At 31.7% G+C, this 24,288-nt stretch overlaps 1 protein-coding gene across 1 annotated transcript in view; it reads right to left on the bottom strand.

Moving 5' to 3' along the window:
• Nucleotides 1-6,588: 6,588 nt before the first annotated feature.
• Nucleotides 6,589-24,288, bottom strand: part of LOC127738992 (uncharacterized) — a 38,268-nt gene continuing 20,568 nt past the window's right edge. Inside the window, exon 5 of the mRNA XM_052250508.1 lies at nucleotides 6,589-12,418. Within this exon, the coding sequence (XP_052106468.1) occupies nucleotides 12,299-12,418 (120 nt within the window). The 3' untranslated portion in view covers nucleotides 6,589-12,298. The remainder of the gene's footprint in view (nucleotides 12,419-24,288) is intronic.

The raw sequence follows: 24,288 nt of genomic DNA, 5'->3' as shown, positions 1-24,288 counted from the left end.
AATAATATTTATGAAGATGAACAGCCCCTTTGATTTATGTTGTTATATCCTTGTATCTCCCGAGACTAGTCGAGTGGATTGATTCTTTGATTGATTGTTGCTTGTTTAACTTCCAGTGTGAATTATTTCATGTATATAGACTATGACAAATTAATAAAAATAGGCAGGACGACAGGGATGATGGGCGGGAACTGAGGATTATCACCGGAAAACAATGTTCTCCAGTGGACATCCACCATATCCTTTCAACGGTATAACTACTGTCAGTGTTGAATCCAGAGGTTCACTTTAGCCTTTATAGCTCATCTGATAAAAATGTGCAAGCCTGCCCTGAACAGGATAAGCTGGTTATTGCTTCATTTCCATTGTTATTCCCGCTCGCTCTTTAGAAGATCTTTGAAAATCCGGTCCACTCGATAGAAATCAGCATTCGAAGTCCGAGGCAATAACTCAGAATTGAACGGTCACAATCTTCTGAAATATTCGGGGAAGATAGATCATGTGTAACGTGTTACTGATAACACTTTTAACTTAGCTCTCATGGTTTTTATGATCAAGGCCAACAATTGAAAAAAATCGCCAAAAAAAATTCAGGGACTATAACTCCAAATTTGGCGGGAAATAAATCTTAAATGTTCAGGTAGATAGATCTTGGGTTGCCTGTCGGCCAGACAAGCTAATAAAGGACAACAAAGGGCGAGCAAAAATGGTCCAAGTTAAAGGACAGACAACATCATGGCCAAAGAAGATTGAAAAATATAAAAATAAGGAGATGTGGTATGATTGCCAATGAGACAACTATCCACCAAAGTTCAAATAAAGTGGATGTAAGCAATTATAGGCAACCGTACGACCTTCAACAATGAGAAAAACCCATACCATATAGTCGGCTATAAAAGGCCCCGACATGAAAAATATAAAACAATTAAAATGAGAAGACTAACCCGACAACCACGTAGTACTGAACTACAGGCTCCTAACTTGGGACAGGCGCATAAAGAATGTGGCGGGGGCCCGGGTTAAACATGTTTGTGAGCGCTCAACCCTCCCCTAACCTGGGACGGTGGTGTAACAGCACAACATAAGAACAAACTATAAAAATCAATTGAAAAATGCTTAACTCATTAGATCGATACAAAGCAGAAAACATCAAACAAAAACACAAAGACCGAACATGGCAGGGTATTTATTCATCCCACATCCATAACAACAAAAAGGACACTTAAGTACAGATCTGAGAGTACTCGCAGTTACTGACAGCTAGTTCAAAGCCAATAACAACTAATAATAAAATCATGTATCTAAGACTAAAATATCAATCAGTACACATCCAACATCCAATGGATTTAGTGTAAAGACGTCATTAACAGTCAGAGAAAAACATGACCTTGTGCAATGCCAAAATGAAGGTATCGATATATTGTAGTACCGTTAAAGTGCATGTGTGTATAACAAAACTATTTATATTGTAGTATGATTTTAATTTACTGATAACAAAATCAATATTTATACCAATAAAAACAATATTCAAAGATCTAATTGCAGTGTTGAATTGGTAACCTTTTAGAATAAGTTTATTTAAGGGATTTTTAAGTTTCCGGGCTCAGTAAACAACATCACCGTAAAATTTAGGATGTGCTATTCCGTCTGAAATAAGTTTTTACAAGTACATCCAAACCTGCAAACCAAATCTTTGTATCTGTGGAATAATTTGGTAAAGGTTTTAGGTAATTTGTGGTAACGAAATCCCTGATTAAATAATTTACCAGTAATATATAGATTACGCCCATTGAAATCCGAAACGTCACTAAAGACACGGGCATAACGAACGAGTTGGGATATATAAACACCGTAAGATGGTGCCAGAGGAACATCACCGTCCAAAAAAGGAAAATTAACAATAGGGAAAGAAAAATTATCCTTTTTTTGTCGTCAATTTTTTGTAGAATTTCTGGTGTAAAACTGAAATGTCTAAATCTATGAAAGAACACTTATTGCTGTTAATATTTGATTTATTTAAGGTAAGTTCCTGTCGGTAAATTTCGGCAGTATATTAAGAGAATTCTTTATTATTGAACGAAAAAATACCATCAAGATAACGGCAAGTGTTGTTGAATTTATCAATTAAATGAAATTTAGACGGGTCTTTACTGAGTCAGGCCATATGTGATTCACAAAAGTACAGGAACAAGTCTGCTATTAAAGGGACACAATTTGTGCCCATAAACTTTATTGCCGAAACGTACATAAATGTTGTCAAGGAGAACATTTATTAGGCTTTAATCATCTCATCACACCTCCAGTAAGTATATCTAGCGTATTTACCTATCTCGTTTGACAAAAAGGCTTTATATGAGTTGCAGCAAATAAATTTGCAATCAAATTTATCGAACGACCATTTAATTAAATAGGAATTTTTTTTTTGCTTGATAATATTGTATGGAAGTGTAATGTAAAGAGTGGAAAAGTCAAAACCGTCAATCGAATCAAAAGGACCACCAAAAGAATGTAATTTATCTAAAGCATCCACTATTTTCATATGTTTTATTACCAAAATTAATTATCAGTTCTTTGATAGCAGTTAAAGAACTCGTTAAAAGCACTTTTTGACGGTTTTTTTTTGTGTAATTCAGGTAACCAATACATAGTGGGGGCTTTCAAATGTTCAGAAGAGGCTTTAGCTGAGCCATGATTATTTACTATATGACTCTCTGTTGAGTGTACGGCCTTGAATGTAGTTTAATGTATAATTGTATTCTTAATTACTTCCGTGTAGTATTTACGTCATACTACAATGTCTTTTTCAGTGACAATAACTCAACAACAGGATGACACATTTTTCTGAAAATGACTGGGTAAATAGATCTTGTCGTGCTGATAATTTTTGCAATGACACTTTCAACCTACCTCCTACATTTTTCATAATAACAGCCAAAAACTGCAAAGAAACGATAATTTTTCTCGGTTTTCACCAAGTGTCAGGGTAAATAGATCTTGTCGTGGTGTAAATTATTTTTGCAATTTACACTTCTTACCTATCTTCTGTGATTTTCACAATAACAGCCGACAACTGCAAAAAAGAAAATGATCAATTCATGTCCAATAACTCCAATAAAAGGTCGACAGATTTTTCTCAAATTTCCATGGTAGATACATCATGTTGTGCTGAAACTTTTGGGGGATCGGTATTTCAGAGGCAATTACACCCTAAACAAATTGTTGGATTTTTCTCAAATTTCCAGCCTGAATACATCTTTTTATAATGATAATTTTTGCACTCACATTTTTAACCTAGCTCCTATAGCTTTTAAAACAATGGTAAGGAAATGACCTAAATAGTTGAAGATCAACATTTCAGGGACAATAACTTAAAAAACAAGAGTACTGATTTTTCCAAAATTTTCAATGTGGATTGAACTTGTTGTACTGACTGCTTTACCTTGTCAATTTTTGTTAATTGTAATAGTTTGAGAGAAATAACCAAAACTGTAGTTTGTCCCCAATGTTCTATTTTTAGACACAGCGGACATATTGGTTGACCAACCTGGGAGAAAATCACACGTTTTATAGTTGTCATCCTCCAGATGAAGCAGACAAAATTTGATTTTAATCCATTGAGCAGTTTCCGAGTTGAAGATTTTTAAGGAAGAGTGTACGAACAGATCCAACATCTACACATTGTGTGGGTATCTTAAATAAGACATACAACATGCTGATAAATACTTCTGATCCGACACAACATCTACACATTGTGTGGGTATATTAAAACAGACAATTGTAATGCATTTCTGTAATTCAATGTTTACTTATTTTGTGTTATATCTCGTCTCACTATTTTTAATATGTACCACCTTTGATAACTATTTAGTTTGACGATAAATTTTCACTTCTGTACTCGTACTCTGAACAACAAATTTATTTATTTTGTTAAAAATGTTTACTTCCGTACTCCTAACAACAGAGTTATTATATTTAAATTTACCTGTGTAAATTGTTTTATTTAACGCCATTTTGTCCCAGGTTAGAGTTGTCTTTTTGACACTATTCCTACATCTTTTTAATTGCTACCTGTAACGTCTATGTTATAGAGGCACCTACGTTTTAATATTGTATTTATATTGTGTCATAGATCAAACTTGTTCGTTCAGTGTATGTTTACTTGTTTTTGTTTTAATGTCTTTTTGACCGAGTTAAGCCATTCCAATTGATATTTTATAGTGTGTCTTTTTATGTTGTAATGTTACACTACTGTCTAAGGTTATGGTGAAGGTCGGCGCCTGTTAAAACGTTTAAACCCGCTGCATTTGTATGCACCTGTCCTAAGTCAGGAGCCTGTTGTTCAGTGGTTGTCGTTTGTTGGTGTGGTCCATAGGTGTTTCTCGTTTCTCGTTTTTTATATAGATTAGACCGTTGGTTTCCTGTTTGAATTGTCTTACACAAGTCATTTTGGTGCCCTTTATAGCTTGCTGTTCGGTTAGAGCCAAGGCTCCGTGTTGAAGGCTGTACTTTGACCTATCTGATCCAACACAACATCTACACATTGTGTGGGTATCTTAATCAGTCGTACAACGTGCTGATAAATGCTTCTGATCCAACACAACATCTACACATTGTGTGGGTATATTAAAACAGACAATACAACATGCTGATAAATGCTTCTGACCCGACACAACATCTACACATTGTGTGGGTATCTTAAATCAGACGTACAACGTGCTGATAAATGCTTCTGATCCAACACAACATCTACACATTGTGTGGGTATATTAAAACAGACTTACAACATGATGATAGATGCTTCTGATCAAACACAACATCTACACATTGTGTGGGTATCTTAAAGCAGACAGATGATTCTGATCAAACACAACATCTACACATTGTGTGAGTATCTTAAAGCAGACAGATACTTCTGGTTTAACATCTACACAGAATGTATGTATCTTAGATCAGAAACACAGCATGCTGATAAATGCTTCTGATCAAACACAACATCTACTTATTGTGTGGGTACCTAAAGCAGACGGATTCTTCTGATTCAACATCTACACATTGTGTGGGTATCTTAAAGCAGACAGATGCTCCTGGTTCAACATCTACACATTGTGTGTGTATATCAAAACAGACTTACAACATGCTGATATATGCTTCTGATCCAACACAACATCTACGCATTGTGTGGGCATCTTAAACCAAACAGATGCTTCTGATCCAACACCTACACATTGTGTGGATATATCAAATAGACAGATGATTCTGATCAAACACAACATCAACACATTGTGTAGGTATCTTAAAGCAGACAGATGCTTCTGGTTCAACATCTACACATTGTGTGGGTATATCAAATCAGATATACAACATGCTGATAAATGCTTCTGATCCAACACATCTACGCATTGTGTGGGTATCTTAAACCAAACAGATGCTTCTGATCCAACATCTACACATTGTGTGGATATAATAAATAGACAGATGCTTCTGATCCAACACAACATCTACACATTGTGTGGGTATCTTAAAGCAGACAGATGCTTCTGATTAAACATCTACACATTGTGTGGGTATATCAAAATAGACATACAACATGCTGATAAATGCTTCTGAAACTACACAACATCTACGCATTGTGTGGGTATCTTAAACTAAACAGATGCTTCTGATCCAACATCTACACATGGTGTGGGTATATTAAAACAGACATACAACATGGTGATGATAAATGGTCTGGTTAAAATATCTTAAGATTTTGTGGTTATCTTTTTATTTATCTATAGATGTACAATCTTTGCTGAAATCTATTGGTTTTTTTTTTTAAATAGCCAACAATAAAAGACTATATTTTAAGCAAGCTTCCTTCATAATAGTCTGTCCAAATTCTCAAAATGAAATATATTTTTCACATCAGCTAAATGTTCCTAGGCAATAGTACTCTATAATTATCTAGTGTGAATGGATTGTGTTGGTTGAATGGGTTTGGTGTGCTGATTTTGTTTTTCATTTGAATGCACTAGGTCTATAAATGTACGACATTTGTCCATCCTCTTTGGTCTCAATTTCTTCATATGTACAAGGCTTTTGGTCCCATGGGTATACTATTTTTAAGGCATTTGAATGTCTATGTATTGTTTGAAATAGTTTTGTCTTTTTCTTTGACTAAACTAAGTTTGTTTAGATATCTGCTAATGCCAGTTTTACTAGTATAACATCTTTAGGACAACAAAAATTTGAATAGTTCATTAAATAATTTTAATATGTTTAATCATATTAAATTAAAAGAGCTGATTTTGCATACACTTTTTTGGCACAGAGGCAATAATGTCTTATTCTTTAAATGCACATGTTTTATTCAATAAAAAAAAAGATGATGTGGTATGATTGCCAATAAGACCAGTATTCACCAGTGACCAAATGATGAAGATGTCAGCAACTACAGGTTCTTTGGATGGACAGGTCCTGTCTAATCATTTAAATGAAATAGTTTTGCTTAGTCCTTTTAATGACACTATTATCCAAAGTCCTTTGAATATGCAAGTAGCATTTCAAATATGGATATATTTAAAATTAAAAAAACAACAAATCAATATATATATATTCAACATTTCTTTTATTTTAATACAAAAATTGTATAATGCATTATCAGCCATTTTTTACAATCAGTCCAATCACCATAGCAACACTCTCTTTCTTCACAAAAATATACATACTAGAGGTAGTACAACTATCACGTCATCTCTGTCAACGCTGAGTTAATCTTATCAACAAAGTTCCTAGGAACCAGCATCTTTAAACACATACTTATTCTAGAAACCAGAAATTTTAACTTTAACTGGAAACCAGCAGTAGTAATTTTACTGGGTGCTAGTATTTATAATATAAACTGGGTACCAGCATATATAATGTACAATGAGAAAACTGTTATTGAAAAGGGGATGTCAACAGGTATTTGTTTATGTCTGAGGATGAATAAATGTGAGTTTAACCTTTCTTACTAAAATATATCAACATATTTTGTCATTCATAGCATTGCAAGATAAAACCTTGTCCAAATTATGAACCCTGGTCTTTGCCTCACTTTGAAAAATACAGATATTTAAATTAATTTGTTTTGATGCCCCTCAAGATTGACATGAGTCCATCAATGATTAAAAAAAAAGTAAGAGGCCAATCTCATATTGAACAAGTTCAAAGTGAAAATGACCTAGCCTTGAAATAATCAATCTGTCTATTAATATTTGTTTGGCAGAGAGAAGAGTCTGACAAAGGTCAACCTATAGCCTCACTTTCATATGCAGTGAAGCTTATTGAGGAAGAATAGTGTCAAATGAACTTTGATTGCATTTTAATAAGATGAAGGTTGTTATAAAATAGAATGAAGAAGTAAGTACATGTGGAAATCTAAAAAATCTAAATTGCAAATTTCATCTGGTGTAACATATATCAGTATAACTTTATTACTACTATCTTTCATCAAAACATGTGCTGAAAAATATATATTAACATAATAATATTCTTTATCTTACAGATCAACAACCTGTAATGTTCTAGCAATAAAGTATGCTCTTAGATCACTAGGTGATCAGCATTCTCCAGTCAATTTCAACTTTAACCTTTGGTGAATTAAATATTTAAAGATCTATTATAATTTTTAATTAATATAATTAATAATTTAAGATCTTTACAGACAGAAAAATACATCAGACAGCACAAGTCTATCACAGTTTTTTACAATGTGTTCAATAAGAAACAGGATATACAAAGCACCTACTATGATCAAAGCCTATTATCATTCCAGGATTGGTTTTAGAAATCAGATAAAAAGAGCAATGTTTATTATTGGAAGATGGATATCACTTCTTAGTAAGGTGTTGAAAACTTACTGTAATTTTAAAATTTAAAAATTGGTAAATATAAAGCATTTGAACATTAAATTTTATCCTTTACTGTTTCAGAATCAAAGAAAATTTTGTGGATTGCACATTAAAATGAAAGGTCATTGGTATTGGTTGAATTTCTTTTGTTTTGGATACAATTAACCAATCACAATGCCTGGTGATTGAACAGCAAAAATGAAAGGCCTTTTGGTATTGGTTGAAATTCCATTGTATTGGACACTTTTAACTGAACACAGTACCTGGTGTAAATTTTTTACCTTATTACCCAATATTTTTTTATAATTTTGAATTGCTAATCTTTTTTCATTATTTTTTCTATTTAGCACTTGATCCAATAAATGATAAATATCTCAGTAGCCAGCTGTTGGGCTATCAAAACAATTCCCATTATCAACTTTGTTTATAGATTTTTAATTCAATTATTCATATAGATTTATAAACTTGTGGTCTTTGTCCACAAAATTAACAAACTATCATAAAAGAAAAATTTCATTTGTAGATAAACAAAAAAGTTTACCATGCCATTATAAGCTTCACTGTATGGTAAACAAACTGTCAAATTCTTACTTATATTCAGGCCTCATCAATTTATGTTTGGTAAACAAGCTATCAAATACTTTCCTATATTAAGGCCTCACCAATTTCATATTTTTGTTCATCATTGTTTTTTTAAGGTAAAAATAAAATTAACGGAATATCTAGAAAATAACATTCCAAAGAACTTATGGCCTCAGACCACAAGTATTCTCTCCATTGGTTACAATGCATTTCTTTGTAAAAGTCAAAATGAATTAAAAATTTGCACCGGTACAAACATAAAATAAATTAAACTGCTAATAGACCATTATTATGCTAATAAAATATGCTTGTCCCAGGACAATCCATTTCTGCTTTTTCTTTCGAGAACCCTTTTAACATGCCAATGGTAGGATTTGAACCTTGAATAAATGCTGAAGGCTAATTTCTACCCTACTTTCATTTGAGCCAAACCACTACTTTCACTTTCAACTATAAAATTTTCCCACATGTTTTACATATTTCAATATATATGCAACTGATAGGACCACTTAAATTGTAAACTTTTCAAATAAAACAGTAGTCAGAATACTCAGGAAGAAATACCCCATATAATACTTTGGAACTATATTCCTAGACCATGAACAAAGGGAATTAATTGTGGTTTGGAGCCTTATGGTTATAATTCAGGTACATTCATATTGAAAAGGCATGATTATGCCACAATTAGGGGGCAGATCCAGGGTTTGAATAAAGAGGGCAAAATTAATGTATGATGGAAACTAATTCAACTATGGAGGGTTCATGGCTAAGGTTCCGGAAACTTTCACTGATATTTCAGTATGAACTTATTAACCCCTAACCCTCATTCTTTGGGTTTGTTTTCATCATACACTTATTATCAATTTGCCAGTATTAAAAATTATTCCAGATTCAAATAATCCCTTGTAATTTATCAGATATTTTTGAAACAAAGATTTTCAGACTATTCTCTTTGTATTTGAGCAAATTCTTTTTATAGAAAATTTTACAAATTACAATGGCAAATCCCTAAGAACAATGAAAAAAATTGGTGTGGCCTCAAATTGTTGAATTTTCAAAACATGTATCATAATTGAGAATGTTATACCACTTTTTCAAATTGTAATAAAAACATTATACAAAATGTTGCATTTCGATAGCAACCCTGAATGAAATAAAAATAATTCTCTCTCCTTTTATAAAATATCACAAATTCAACCTGAGATCAGTGGGGTACATTAACTGCCAAAATTTACAGCAATCTGGAATAAAAAGTCCAAAATCTTACAGTCATAAGATAAAACTGTCAATACACTACAGCAATATTTGTGTTATAACAGTATTATAGCATAAATTGGTCAAATGAATCAATACAGAATAATAGTGCTAAAATTTACAGCTCTTACTAATATTTTACAAAAATTCTTTATAAAACAGATGCATCAAAGATCATTTGGGTACATAAAAAGTCTAGAAAAGTTCAGAAAGAATACAATGCTAGATAATATACATGACTGCAGAAAATACAGTAAAAATAGAGAAAAAAACTTTCTAGCACAGCTAGAGATCAGTGGGATAAAGGCAGAGCCAAAAAATACAGTTTATACCATGTCAGATACAACTACATTATACAGTAGCCATAATGTAAAGTAAGCTGGTAATTTAGTGGTGGAGTCTGAGACCATTGTGAGGAGATAGGGTATAGTTATCATAATAAGAGGCAGATGTGCAAATTTTTAGGGAAAAATGGTTGATATTGGTTTTCATTAAATTATATCTCAAAATATTATGATTCGTTTTTGGATCAGAAAGAGTTAAAATGCAACAGAGATTAGAGGGTATAGCAAGAAGACAGAGAAATGAGGGGAGATAGAGAGAAAAATAATAGAGAAATTTGGCAATTCTTACTATTTACACTATTTTAAAACTTTTTAAGAAAAAATAATCGAACTAGATTTTGAGGAAAATTTTTTAAAAATATCATCTCTATTTAAGTTATTAACCAATGTGTTATTATTTGATGTCAATAAAATATTGTGACACACAAGGTTAATTTTGGTCATGTGTTTGTCTTCTTTTATTTGACCTGAGGATTGTCATTGATATTTTATTGTGTAAATTGTAATTTTTTATTCTGTGTGAAGGAAAAAGGTTATTTTTCACTCATACCGAATCTGTTTTATTTTATTATCTTTCATGCACATAGCACCAAACTCCCTCTGTCACCCTCTTATGATTAAGTTGTTAACTCTGATGACACTTTGCCTTACTAGAAAATGTTTCCATTTCAAAGCCTTTTTTATAAACTTGATTAAAAAAAGCCTTCTTCAGGCCACACCAATTTTTGTTGTTGTTGCATTCTAAAGATTTCCTCCTCAGAAATCTGAGCAGATCAAGTTTTAAAAAACAAGGTTTCTAATCAAATAACAAAAGTGTTAAAAACTCTGATGATTGAGTGTGGCCTTTCAAATACAATATCACCAATCCATAAACCTTAATGAAAAAGTCACAACAATTATTTTTGTAATAAATGTCCAAATTGTTTTCCCTGAAACTTACTGTTTAATAAATATGGCACTTAAGAACCTGAGTCAAAACAGCATTGCCTTTATATATTCATCAGTTTGTTTACTTGCATAAAAATCAATCCATGTTGTCAAATCTTACAACTGACAATTACCATCTTTTAAAAGTCAATAATAGTCATACATTCAGTGGAACTTATTCTTACTATATCTACAAGCTTAATCTATTTAGGCTTTCATAGATCTGACTTGATTATTAAATTTGCTGTACATGTACAAGGAAATAATGTGTGAATCTTCGATTAATGAACCTGGTATGAGACAAAATGATTCATATAGAAAATTTGCTACCATCACTAATTTTCATACATTTCATTATGATGCATTACAATGGTGGCAGCAGTATGGCCAGCCATAACTGCTGATAAAATGACAATGATAAAGTGACAAATGTTTGAGAAGAATGTGTTTTGCATTGCTTGGTAACACATGGGAAAGATTGACTGTTCTCATTTCAAAAATTTAATATTTAGGATTGATTGATTGATTGTTGGTTGCTTTACGCCGCATTAGCACAACAAGGCTATATCGTGGCGATAATAATATTTAGGAAGATAGACTATCCTCATTACATAAAAATGCTTGATGCACTTTTATCAGGTAGATTGAAACAGACACAAACCTGAGCTTAATATTACAAGATTATTTTGCCTATTAATTATTGAATAATGTATCATATTTCTATACTACCCAATGTCAATAATAGATTTTAATGTCTCTATTCAAAAGATTTTTTGGTGACATTAGCAAATCTTGAAAACAGATCTTTGTGATTATAGAATCTAAGATTGACATTTGCTAGTATCAAAATACGTTATTATACTTATACATTATACTTAATGTTTATTAAATTTTAAATACCATAATGTCATCTCTGATTGTGAAAACCTTAAGTGCTCATCAGCACAACAATAGCTTTTCATATTATTCCAAAGTTCCCTCCTATTAGGGTCCTCAGACAGATGTGATTTCCCTAATGATAACTCAGTTACAATTTTTGAAAAGAGAACACTTGACCTTCCTCATGATCAGTCATATGATACTTGTAATGATGCTATGATTATCTTGTGATTTGAAAAAATTAAAACTATCACTAAATATTGTCCTCCTCTGTACACAAGACAAATAACAAATAAATAGTTAATAAATAACACATTTGTTCATTGAAGGAGTAAATGTTTTAGTTTTTATCTGATCTTGAACTCTATCACAAGCCATTTTTCAGTCTCTGATCCTGAACTTGATCATTTGACATTATGATAATCCTGAACTTCATAATGTTCAGTATGCACATGATGGTTCTTCCACAGGTGTCATGGAACTGTAAGAATTACTACTGATGGATTTAAATGTAAACATTCCAGGATCTGATTTGGCAGATTTGCTATTTGCATTCACAGTCTGAAACAGAAAATAAAGAATATTAAAAGTCACATGCAAAAATTGATACATTAGTAGCATTACATGATCCTAAAAATGTTGCAGTAACATTTGGCGTGGGTGTGTCATTGCTTTGACATCTGTAATTAATTTATTCCACAAATTTGTGTTTTTTTTTGTTTTTTTAACTCTTTTCATTTATTCCAATTATCGTGGATTGAGACAAATCTGTTGATTCTTGATTTAATGGTTTTAATAGATTTTGCAAGGGCGGATCCAGGATCCACACCCCGCCTGAATCCGCCCCTGTTGTGTATACATATCTACAATTTGTTTTATAATGTTGAATGCTTAAATGCATGGTGCAACTCTACTCATGAAATCCATGAAAATAGAACCGTTACACCACATCATAATGAATCCACAGTAAAAACAGTTTCAACATGATAAACAACAACATTTATGTTACCACTACCATGGAAGTAAATAAAAATAAATAAATAAATAAAATATTAAAATTAAAAAAAAAAAAAAAAAAAAAAAAACTATATTTGTCAAACATTTGTAAATATAATACTTCCATGCCTCTACTGATAGTAAATGTATACATCAACAGAATCGTTTGCTCATGCTGTATTTCAATGTAACAGTGAATGATATCTTTTATGACAAAACTTTTTCTATGAATGTCTGTTAGCTCTTGATAATAATGAAAAAAATGAAAATAGAAAAAAAAATCTTCATTTTTGCTATTTTTTTTTTTAGCATAACAATAAAACACAGAGTACAGAAAATTGTTCATCCTGCGGAATTTAGCATAAAACAGTTTGTCTGGCAACATTTCAACAAGAAATTTACTGAGACGGATTTATGAAATGATTCAGAGAAATTCTACAAGGATTAATAACGGGAAGATTAATAGAGATAAAATCATTATTGTAAATTACGAGTAAATCATTTTGGAAATATGTTAGTTATTAGAGCACTATTAACAGCTCTCTAATATTACATCATAAAACCTAACGACTCTCGGCCCTGTGCCATCAGTTAATATGTTCTGCAGGCGTTCTATCTATAGTAACAGAGATGTATCTCCGTGAGAAAGTTTTCTCAAACCACCTGGAGTTTACATAGCACCTGTCAAAAAATTACCCAATCTTACCGAGAGATGAAAAAACTGATGCATTGCTTATCATCAAAAGTCTTTAGAGATTCATCCTTCATTTTGTTTTTGTTTGTTTTACAAATGGTTTTGTGAAAAAAATGAGTAGTATGATTTATATACATCAGAGATAAAAAACTTATTTTTTTTATTTAAGAAAATAAAATGAAGAAAACAAACTTATAATCGCTATGATACAGATCTTATTTAATTACAGCATTATCATTGGTTAACTACAGGTCAAGTGTATGCACAAGGTCACAGAAATCAGTCTACAGAGTGGCAAAATGAAATGCTTCCTCATAATAAATGTTATCTAAATAATCTACAGTACTACTCAGGTGGAGCTTGTGGTTTCCACCTGCTCCCAAAAGGACAGCCAACTCCAGTTCAATCAAATTTAACCTGAATTGCTTGTTTTTTTATAGAAGAAATGAATACAAAAGCTTAAATTATTTTTTCAAGGTAAAAAATGTTGATAAAGCAGAAATTTAATGTTCATTCCATAGGGTGGACAGAGAGGATGCAAGATCAAAGAAATATCAAGGTCACTCCATAGGGTGGACAAAGAGGAACACCTTAAGACTTTGTCCACTCTGCCAAGTCCACTATGGATAGGAGGAAATGAACTGAGTCCACATAAGCTGGATGGTAGTGTAATTTAAACAGGTGGTTGTACTTTGTTCACTAATGCCATCAAACAAGAAAAAGAATCATTTTGCAATCTAGTCTGAACCCATTATTGTTAACCAACTGAATATATGTGTTCATGCATACTTTTTTGGCCCTTTCTAGCCTTTCATTATGGCATTTATCGTAAAAATATTTTAACTTTGCCACTATAGTTATACAAGAGAATATCAAACCCTTTTTCCTAAACAGGTAAGGCTGTAACCCCCAAAATCAATCCCAACCTTCCTTTTATGGTATGGAACCTTGATGTACAATTTCATAGAGATCCATAGACTTATACTCAGGTTATTGTCTGGAAACTAGAAAATCCTAGTGTTTAGGCCGCTTTTTCCTAACTGGTTTGGGCCATACCCCCAAAAATCAATCCCAACCTTCTTTTTGTGGTATGGAACCTTTGTTGTAGTACAATTCAATAGAAATCCATACACTTATACTCAAGTTATTGTCGGGAAACCAAATATCTTTAAGGACGACGACGCTGACAACGTCATAACATTATACGACAACAAACATTTCCGGTTGTAAAAAAAGTAAAATAATTACCATGAAAAATAGAGTTATATTTTTTTTTTATTCATTATATCTGAATATTTTTCAGTTAGCAGTCATTTTCCCCTTTCTATACTTCAACACTAATTCTCTCATAGCACCAAAAAATAAAAAAAAATAAAAGTTTAACATTTTTACTGAAGCATTTACCATTGTTTTAAGCTTCTTAAATTTTTCGAAGATTCCTCCATTTTAAATATTTTTTTTTTCAACTATTGACTGCCAAAGTACTCCTTCTTCAAAGTGATATGCACTGACGCAATCTAAATAATCATTTACCATAAAACTAATTATCACTCACACTAAACTCTCCTTACCACAGGAGACTTCCTTTTGCACTTAACATCAACATCAGTTGCTACAAGGACATTTGTTTATGACATGTTTTATTGCTGCTAAAAGTACATGTCCATTTGCCTTTTCCCACTACTGTGATTATCAACTTGACATTGAAAAATGGCTTAATTTGCCTTTGTATACATTCTTATTGATAACAATTATTTTCCTAATGGCACCAAATTCAATTTTCAAAAGTACAATTTCTTTACATAACAAAGGTTAATACCACAAAAGATTTATAACAATGAAATCAATAAAATTTACACAACAATTGATTTTTGTATTTTGCTGTTTACACTCTACAAGTACATTTGTACATTAAACATGATAAACAAATACAATTTTCAATTTTATTTCAAATTTGCCTATTTCTTTTGTGTTGGATTTTTTTTTTTTTTTTTTTTCGGTCATAAAGCTTATATTAGTATACTACAAATGAACATGTGCATCAAAGCAATTTCTCACTTTTTAAGAGTTTTCTCTCTTTTTTGTATTTGTAGCCCATTAATATTTGCATTTTTTTTTCTGTACTAAATTGAAAAAATACTTGAAACTTTTTTCCATAAAGAATAGTGTCAAGTCTTTTTCAAAAGACATTTGTAAAAATTGTAAGCTATCATAATGTTTGAGTTGACCTTATCTTAGATCTCCTTTGACAGTTTGAAAAAAAAGAAATTTTAACAGCTCTTGTTTAACCACATGAACAGAACTGACTACTTGCAACAAAAATGGTAAAATATAAACTGGTAATTGTATTTTACTTACACAAAAGGCTTATAAAAGTGCAAATTGCTATTTTAAGGTGCATGCTACCAACCAGCTACAATTTACTGGTAACAGTTCAGAAAACAATTTTCACTCCTGGTAATAGTATTAACATGTGCATGTGTTATCGAATAAGTACTAAATCACATTCCTAGTACATGTATTATATAACTTCAACAGAAATGAGTAGCCTCCCCTTATATATACACTACGAAGTACAAACCCACAAACACAAGTATTACTACTGTACTATATAACTGTAGAGCAATTATTTATAAGTAAGAGGGGTGTTAATGTTATGGTTTGTACTCTATAAATATGTTAGCATCAAGTCACATAAGTTCTGGAAAATATCACAGTTTTATTCCGAATCATTGTAAGTTTGTAAGGCACTTGAGCAAAGGGAAAACAGACATTGTGAAACTGATTTACTAAGATCTGTCAATACGTGATAATTTAGTACACAAATGTAACAGACATGTATTGTGACACAGAAAACTGAATAACTTATTTACCAAGGCTAAATATTTCTCCATTTGTTTGTTGTCAAAACGGATGTCTTTCTTGCCAAAGCCTTGAATAGTACAGGGATATAGCATATTTGCACTTACTGGTAACAGACATCACTAAGGGGACTGTAACTTCAAAATGTTTTTTGGGGAAGAAAAGATTGAAAACTAGTGCATTAGTCAATGGCTAAAAAGCAGCATTGTTGTTTTTCTGTAAACTTTTTTAAAAAACATGATCAAGTTCAGATCTATACATCACAACAGCTAACCTGGGCACCATTTCACAAACGTGCAAAATCAGGCGTTGTTTTTCTCCTCTGAATTGTTTCACAGTTTGTTATCCAGGGGCCTTCTGAGGGAAATGAAAACATTTGTATTAGTCAACGACCAAACACTTTTACAGACATTCTAAAGGAGTGTTAAACAGCAGAGGAACTAACAGGTACAACATTGATGAAGTAGATGACCTCTATCTGACATTGCATGTGGGTATGCACTGACATGCCAAGTTCAGTGAGATTCAGACAAGTCTGTCTCACAAACAACACGAACATGTATTGTAATGAGCAGGAAACTAATGGAGAAATGTTTATAGATCTATTTGATTAACATACAGGCAGATTGTCGACACAGATACTGAGTTTGCTGTTCATAATTTTATAATAACACTGCAATGTCTATATTTTCAATTACTTATTTCCTGCCTTATTGAGGATTGTTCTGCATTGAAACACGAAGATTCGTCATGCTGCAATACCTTTACAGCAGAGATTAAAACCAACTAAGACCATTTTGAAGACCATATTTGTGTTCTAAAGGTATATCCCTTAGACCCCCTTTTTCCGAAATTGGTTGTTTTATAATGTAAGAATGAATGGCAATAAAATCAGGGTTAGGGGGTGGGGGGACCTAGGAAAAATAATTATATAAAATTTAGAAAGGAAATTAGTATTGATTGAGTTGTTGAAGGTTACCAATGTTGCTTATGTGTAGCAAATATTAAATGAATATTCAGGACCACAGAACCAGTAAATCTGAATGTACTAAGTTTTCTACTAAAATAATTTTAAACTGAATTTCTAGCAGGTTACTTTAATACAAGAAAAAGTCCAAGAACCCAACCATAACACTCTTATTCCAACTCTATTCCAGCCATTATTTGCTATTGGCCTTAAATAGGTTCATGCTTCAAAAAAGAACAGGGATATTCATTGCACTTAACAATCTTATGATGATAGTCTTTGTTAGAGCAGATCAAATTGATAACCTACTGCACTTATTATTAGCATGCTCCCAGAAGGCAACAAAGACAGTTTGGTATTGATTGATTGATTGTTGGTTGCTTAACATTTAGAAGCAAATATTTAATGCATGTTTAGGAGAATAGTCTGGTATTGAAATAGTGACCTAATAAAGACCCACTTATTCAATTTTCAGTCAGTTAAACAGACGAAGATAGTAACAACTCTGACATGTTTGTTCATTAAAAAGAGCCAATTTTAAATGTTTAAGATTAATTGGATTATCAGGTTCAGATCTCCTTGACAGATAGGATATGAGTTTAAGATTAGCAGTTTTACAACATGGACAACTACTCCACATGTAACTTAATGAGCAGGAAGCTATTTAAATGTTTATAGAGTAACATATAGCCAGACAAACCCGTCTGATACAGATTGGCCAGTTTAAGCTTATCCTGACAACATTTTTAGCTCTGACAACTATGCCACAGTCCACTTTAATATTCATTTTCTTAATGTAATCCAGTTCTGATCCTATTATTACACACTACCGATCATTTGAGTAATAAATTTGACATTAGCTGCTGCTGCTATTACAAATGGTTATTTTGAAAGAAATTGAATATAACCTTGAATTAAATGTTAGATTCTTATCGTATTGTACTAAAACTAAGATTTCAAATCCATCAAGAAAACTACATGATCTTAGATGATTTTTTATGCTTGTTAATGTTTTAATATTTGACCTTTGAAACTTTTGCTGATGAAGGTTATTCCACAAACACATCTATTGAGCACTAAAAATTGTAGAAATACTCTATTATTATACCAATTTCTGTCAATAATTCCAATTTATTTATTTCACGCCATTTCTCCTATGCCATAGTATCAAGAAAATAGTAATTGAAACATTATAAACTTGTATGTGGTTTGGCAGCAATGACAAATCTAAATTATGTTCTTGCTGTTTGTCCAATAATTGTTCTAGCTGGTCAATTCTTTGTGGTCACTGGCCATGGCATTAACCTCATATTGTTATGCTATATCATCGTTAATAACAAAAAAATCATTAAGAAGTAAGACGTTCAGTGGTAGATCAAAACTGTTTCCTGCCAATATCTAAATGAAGTACATTAATGTACAAATATATGAATAAATCAAATTTTTGTTCCACAGTCAGTTATCTGGCCCTTGATAGCAAATTCCCAGACAATGAACATGTACATAACATGTAATAGCAGTTTTAATTACTATCAATAACGAATTCTCAGTCTACATTTACTCCATTGTAGTTTGATGTGTATACTGCACATGCTTTAATTCTTTGATTCATTGATTTAGATAGCTGGTATTTATCGCCACTTTCAGCACTATTGGCTATGATGTGACGGACAGTTTTGATTGGTGTAGGAAGCAGACCTGTGTGCCCTAAGAAAACCACTTTTGGCAGGAAAACTCGCATTCCTTAAGTCAATTAATAATGAAGGCCCCCATTAGTCAAAAGCACATGCAATGTGCGGGTTCTAAACAGGCTTAGATGATAGTAGATAAACTATTCAAACCACTTGTTCACCGAAGTCCATCAATTCTCTAAAACTTTGATGTTAATTTCAGATTATCTCTATTTCATTCAGTGAACATGTCTAGATTCAGAACAATTTCAGCTCGACATATTGTACACAAATTTTTCTATATAGTTGCATGAAGACCAAATGTTGGTAAGGCATTCCCATTTTTCATGTTGATGGGTCACTGTCTTGATGAGTATATAAACCCTCCACATCTGTTTTGATTTAATGTCTTTAGTTTGCATGAAGACCACAAGTTGACTCGGTTTTTCCATTTTTCCATGTTGAAAGTTCACTGTCTTATTGTAAATATAAACCACAACTATTTTGATCAATATCTATAATTTGCATGATCAGTAAAATTAATTTGAATCATTAAGTAATATGTCAAGGTTCGTCTTATGCATGTTCTCATACATGTCTATTTATCAATTACAATTTGATGCATGTTATCATTAAAATTTGATGCAGTTATCATTTCAATTTGATGCACGCTATCATTTCAATTTGATCCACTTTATCATTTCAATTTGATGCATGATTGTAAATTACAAATAATGATTGCAGAGCTACAATATGTGCATGATATGAATATTCAAATCCCTCCAAAGGGTGGTAAAAACATTGGGATTTTTAGAAAAATGGGTTTAATATTTAATTTCACATGTTTTTAGGCTGAAAACTTGTTATTGTGTCATTAATAGTGGAAACAGATACATGCATATATAGAAATGCACACAAATCAAATCTACAATTTTTCTTCAATCTATTTCGAAATTACAATTCATTTTCTTTCACATACCCTACACAGTCATATTACACTCACTTAAAAATTCCAATCTACTGAATAATGGAAGCACAAAAATTATTTGGTTTAAAATTTATAGGAGCCTTAGTACTTTTCTATATATTCAATTAATACCATAAAAAAATCCTCAATTAACGTTATCAGTTTTGTATAAAGGTAAAAGTACTGGGTACCGCCTCTTAAAGAAATGCCTTATAGTTACTTATTGTGCAAGCATCCAGAAAATCTGCCTCCCCATGTTGACCTAGTGTAAAGCGTTGGTTCATATGAAATCAAATCAACATGTTTTAATCCTTAAATATATAGTGGAAAGATTGCTATGTGTACCATATTTTAACATTCATCGTACCATATTTTAACATTCATCTATTTAATTTCATAAGTCATGACAGTTACAACTAAGCTAGGCTAACTCCTTAATAAGTTTGACAATAACTGAAGAATCTATCAAGAAAGCTTAACTCTGCCAAAGGAATGACTTGTGGCTCTGATAGTCTGACAACCAATTTACAAAACTGACTAGACCATACATCTGATTCATTTCTTACAGGATAAACAGTCTTTATATATTATCTTGTCCATTAATACTTTGAACTGACCCTCAGACTAAATATCCTTGACCATCTAATTTAAGCTAGCTATATGTTGTTTTTGGAAATAATAGAACTGCCTATCAATTTTAGAAGGGAGGATTACGGCATTATTTTAACATCTAGTTTACTGATAACTGTGAGTCCAGTGGCCAATATTACAGTCAAATTGACAGATAAAACCGGTCAAAAACAGTTGACAGAATAGAATCAGTATCACACTAAATCCCTTTTTTGAGTTTTTTTAATGGCAATGGATTACAATCGGATAGACAATTTTGCCAGTGTGGTCACTGAATTTTAAAATTTTGATAGACTGAAAAAAAAATTTCAATTTGATATATCATTGTATAAAAACTTTATTACTTTGAAGTTGGCTGTAATTCTAGACCAAAGCCATTAACTAATTTTATACTTGTGGTCAAATATTTACCAAACATCTATTACATTGATGTTAGTCATAATTCTAGACCAAAACTATTAACTAATTTTACACTTGTGGTTAATATACCTTCAATCAATACAAAGGTGTAAAGTTTAATTTATCAAAACCTAATCTCATGTCAATTATATTAGCCACTTCATCAATATTCCAATTTTCTGCCAAAATCTTGCTGACCATCTACATACAAGAATATCAATTCATGACTGACCAAATTTACAGCATTCAAAGCCAACAAAATACCAAGGTTATATCTATGGTCAGTTATCTCTATAGTCAGTATATCGATAATATACCAGTTGAAAGCCAGATAATTTTATTCTGGGTGGTCAATGAAAAAGATCTGTTGATTGTTTATAGAAAACAAACAAATATCTGTGTACAACATCAAATTATATGAATAGCTATCCCTAGTGTAAATATACAATCAGGTCAATCTGTTTCAGGATGGTACTATCATACATACCATCATCATTATAATTGTTGGCCTCACCAGTGATTATACTACAGGTAAATACCACTTTGGCAAATCATCCTTAATATGAATCTAACATTTGCCACTGGATGCTTAGTTAACAAGAATCAATTAACTAAGCACTTTGACAAAACTTTTTAAAAACGATAAATTATGAAAAACATAACTTCAAATATACAATTCTCATTAGACCTTAGTTTATGTTTTGAATGCCATTTCCATATTAACAGCAAAATCATAACCTTTACCTGACCTTTTTTATACAACATTATTGTTAGGTTGCTCCCTCATCATTGACACTTTACTGCTTCGTCAAAAAAAAAAACAAGATTTTATACCACTGGTTTTTATCTACGATTTATATTTAGTATCAATGGCAAAAAGCAACGATTTTTTTCACTGTCTTATAGATTACTTCATTGACCAAGCAAAACATAATTAGCAATACCGGTCAGGAACAGATTAGAATATATATACATCATTGGTTTTTTTTGCTTTACTGGTAAAGGACAAAGAATATTAACTATTCAGATAGATCTTTCTAATTGAAAAAAGAACTTAATTTTGTTCGACTGGCCTGATTCATTTAGAAAAAAAAAAGATTAAGGGCTAATACAACTGGCAAAGACTGCACGAGCGTAGATTAAATTCTACACCATTGGTTTTTTATTTATTGATAATGGCAACCTTATGGATCTTACCATCTGAACAAGACCGCTTGATTAAAAAAGACCGTTATTGTTTCATATGCTTGCTCAGTGACAAGGAAAATACAATTTGTACTACTTAACAAAGGACAGCGATTTTATTCTGCATCATTGGTTTGTTTTATTAATGGGGGAAAAACAAAGAAAAACACAAATGTATTTATCATTTGAATTGGAGACTGTGTGTTATTGAAAAAAACTTTGATGCCATAACATCTGGTAGGGTGACAAAAGAGCAAGTGATACTGTGCCACTGACTTGCTTTATAAATAAGCGGATTACTGTACATTCCATGCAGTGAGCAATTTACATAGAAGAGGTTTCATATATTCCAAGCAAATTCTTGTTTCATTAATCATGTTAATTGCATTGGCAAAACATAATATTTTGATAGTAAGACTGTATGATTGAATAAGAACTAATTTTCCTCAACATTTTAATAGAATATGTTTGGTTCATATGCAAAAGAGCACATTTTTTGCTCCGTTGGTTTCGCTTTATGACTGGCCGAAAATTCCAAACATCATTACTCTCATGCAGGCAGCAAATTTAACTTGAGATTTCATGAATACCAAACAAATACCGGTTACACTTGTAAACAACATAACTATAAATAAGTGGTTTTAAAATGGAATTATCTAACCTTAACATTCAGAAAAAGATAAAATAATATTTTTGTAATTGTTGAATCAGCCTTTCATGTAGCCTTGGCATTTATCCTACTAAACTTGGCTTTCTATCAAATAGTGTAACAATGCTAGTAAACTTATCTAAATATTTGTAAACCGATATGAAACTAGTTCTCTTATTTAGCCCAATACTTCTATACATAACTCTCTTGTTTAGGAAATATTTCTTAAAGTTCACTGACAAGTTGTTTTTTAATTTATCTACTGAATATGGAAATAACGTTATAATAGTTTAAAGTCTAGATAAAGGGCTGAAGGCAATGTGGAACGTTATTTGTATAACGTATTTGATTTCACGCTACGATAGTACTATTCTGAATGCAAAACTATTTATAAAATATGAAAGGTGATATTTAAGTTAAAAGTTTTCAAGTGCTTCATTTAATATTCTGATTTTTATTGCCATTTTTTTAAGAATAGATTTGTAATAATACTATAGGGTGATAAATACATTAAAGTGTTGTCATACATAACACAACTAATAGTGATAACAAAAGTGGTGACTGCTGAGACCATAATACGTTACACAATTAGTGACAAAAGCGGTCCTCTGAGACCATCGTACATTATACAATTAATAACAATCGTAACGAAACGGAAGACTATTGAAGCTAGGGACAGCTGCAGATACTCGGCAAACTGCAATTTACATTCTAATTAAAGTAGGCCCCTATACACTGACGACTTTATATGAAATTAATGACGGATGATTACTATGCAATTTTACAAAGCCGAAATCAGCAGTTTCATTATTCATAGTCCTTTACAGCCTGAAGGCTGCTTGAACCAAGCTGTCATTAATTTCCGTTGATAACAGTTTCTGTCCGCTTTTGTTATTTTTACAAGAGAAGATTAAAAATTATTTCTGTATAAAATTATCTGTCCCCCGGGGAGTAAAAGTGTAAGACACTGCCGTGACAAATGATAATAACAGTACAATTCGGACAAATCTAGAAAAAAATCTAATTACAGCTATTGATATTATTGTCAATGTAACACTAATGTTAGGTACAGAACATGTTTTACTAGAAAATAGTCAAAGATCAATGTTTGATATAGAACTTATTCTCTCATCCTATTTAATAATTTGACAGTGTAGATAAGGCTTGACAGGTAGTATTCATTTCTAAATTTATATCATCCTATACTGTGGATTCATTTATTTTCGTGGGTATCAATTTTCGTGGATTGTTCAAAACTTGCATATTCGTGGATATTTGATTTCGTGGTTTTGCCAATCTCTGTATACAAAGCCTATTAAAAATATGTTATTCGTTGAACATTTGAATTCGTGGTTCACCTTTACCCACGAAACCCACGAAAATTGGTATCCAACGAATAATAGTGAATCCAC

Source organism: Mytilus californianus, unplaced genomic scaffold (genome assembly GCF_021869535.1).
Source record: "Mytilus californianus isolate M0D057914Y unplaced genomic scaffold, xbMytCali1.0.p SCAF_4, whole genome shotgun sequence".
In the NCBI taxonomy this organism is placed as follows: Eukaryota; Metazoa; Mollusca; class Bivalvia; order Mytilida; family Mytilidae; genus Mytilus; species Mytilus californianus.
The sequence above is the reverse complement of the archived record's forward strand: the minus strand, read 5'-3'. Positions and strand labels throughout refer to the sequence as shown.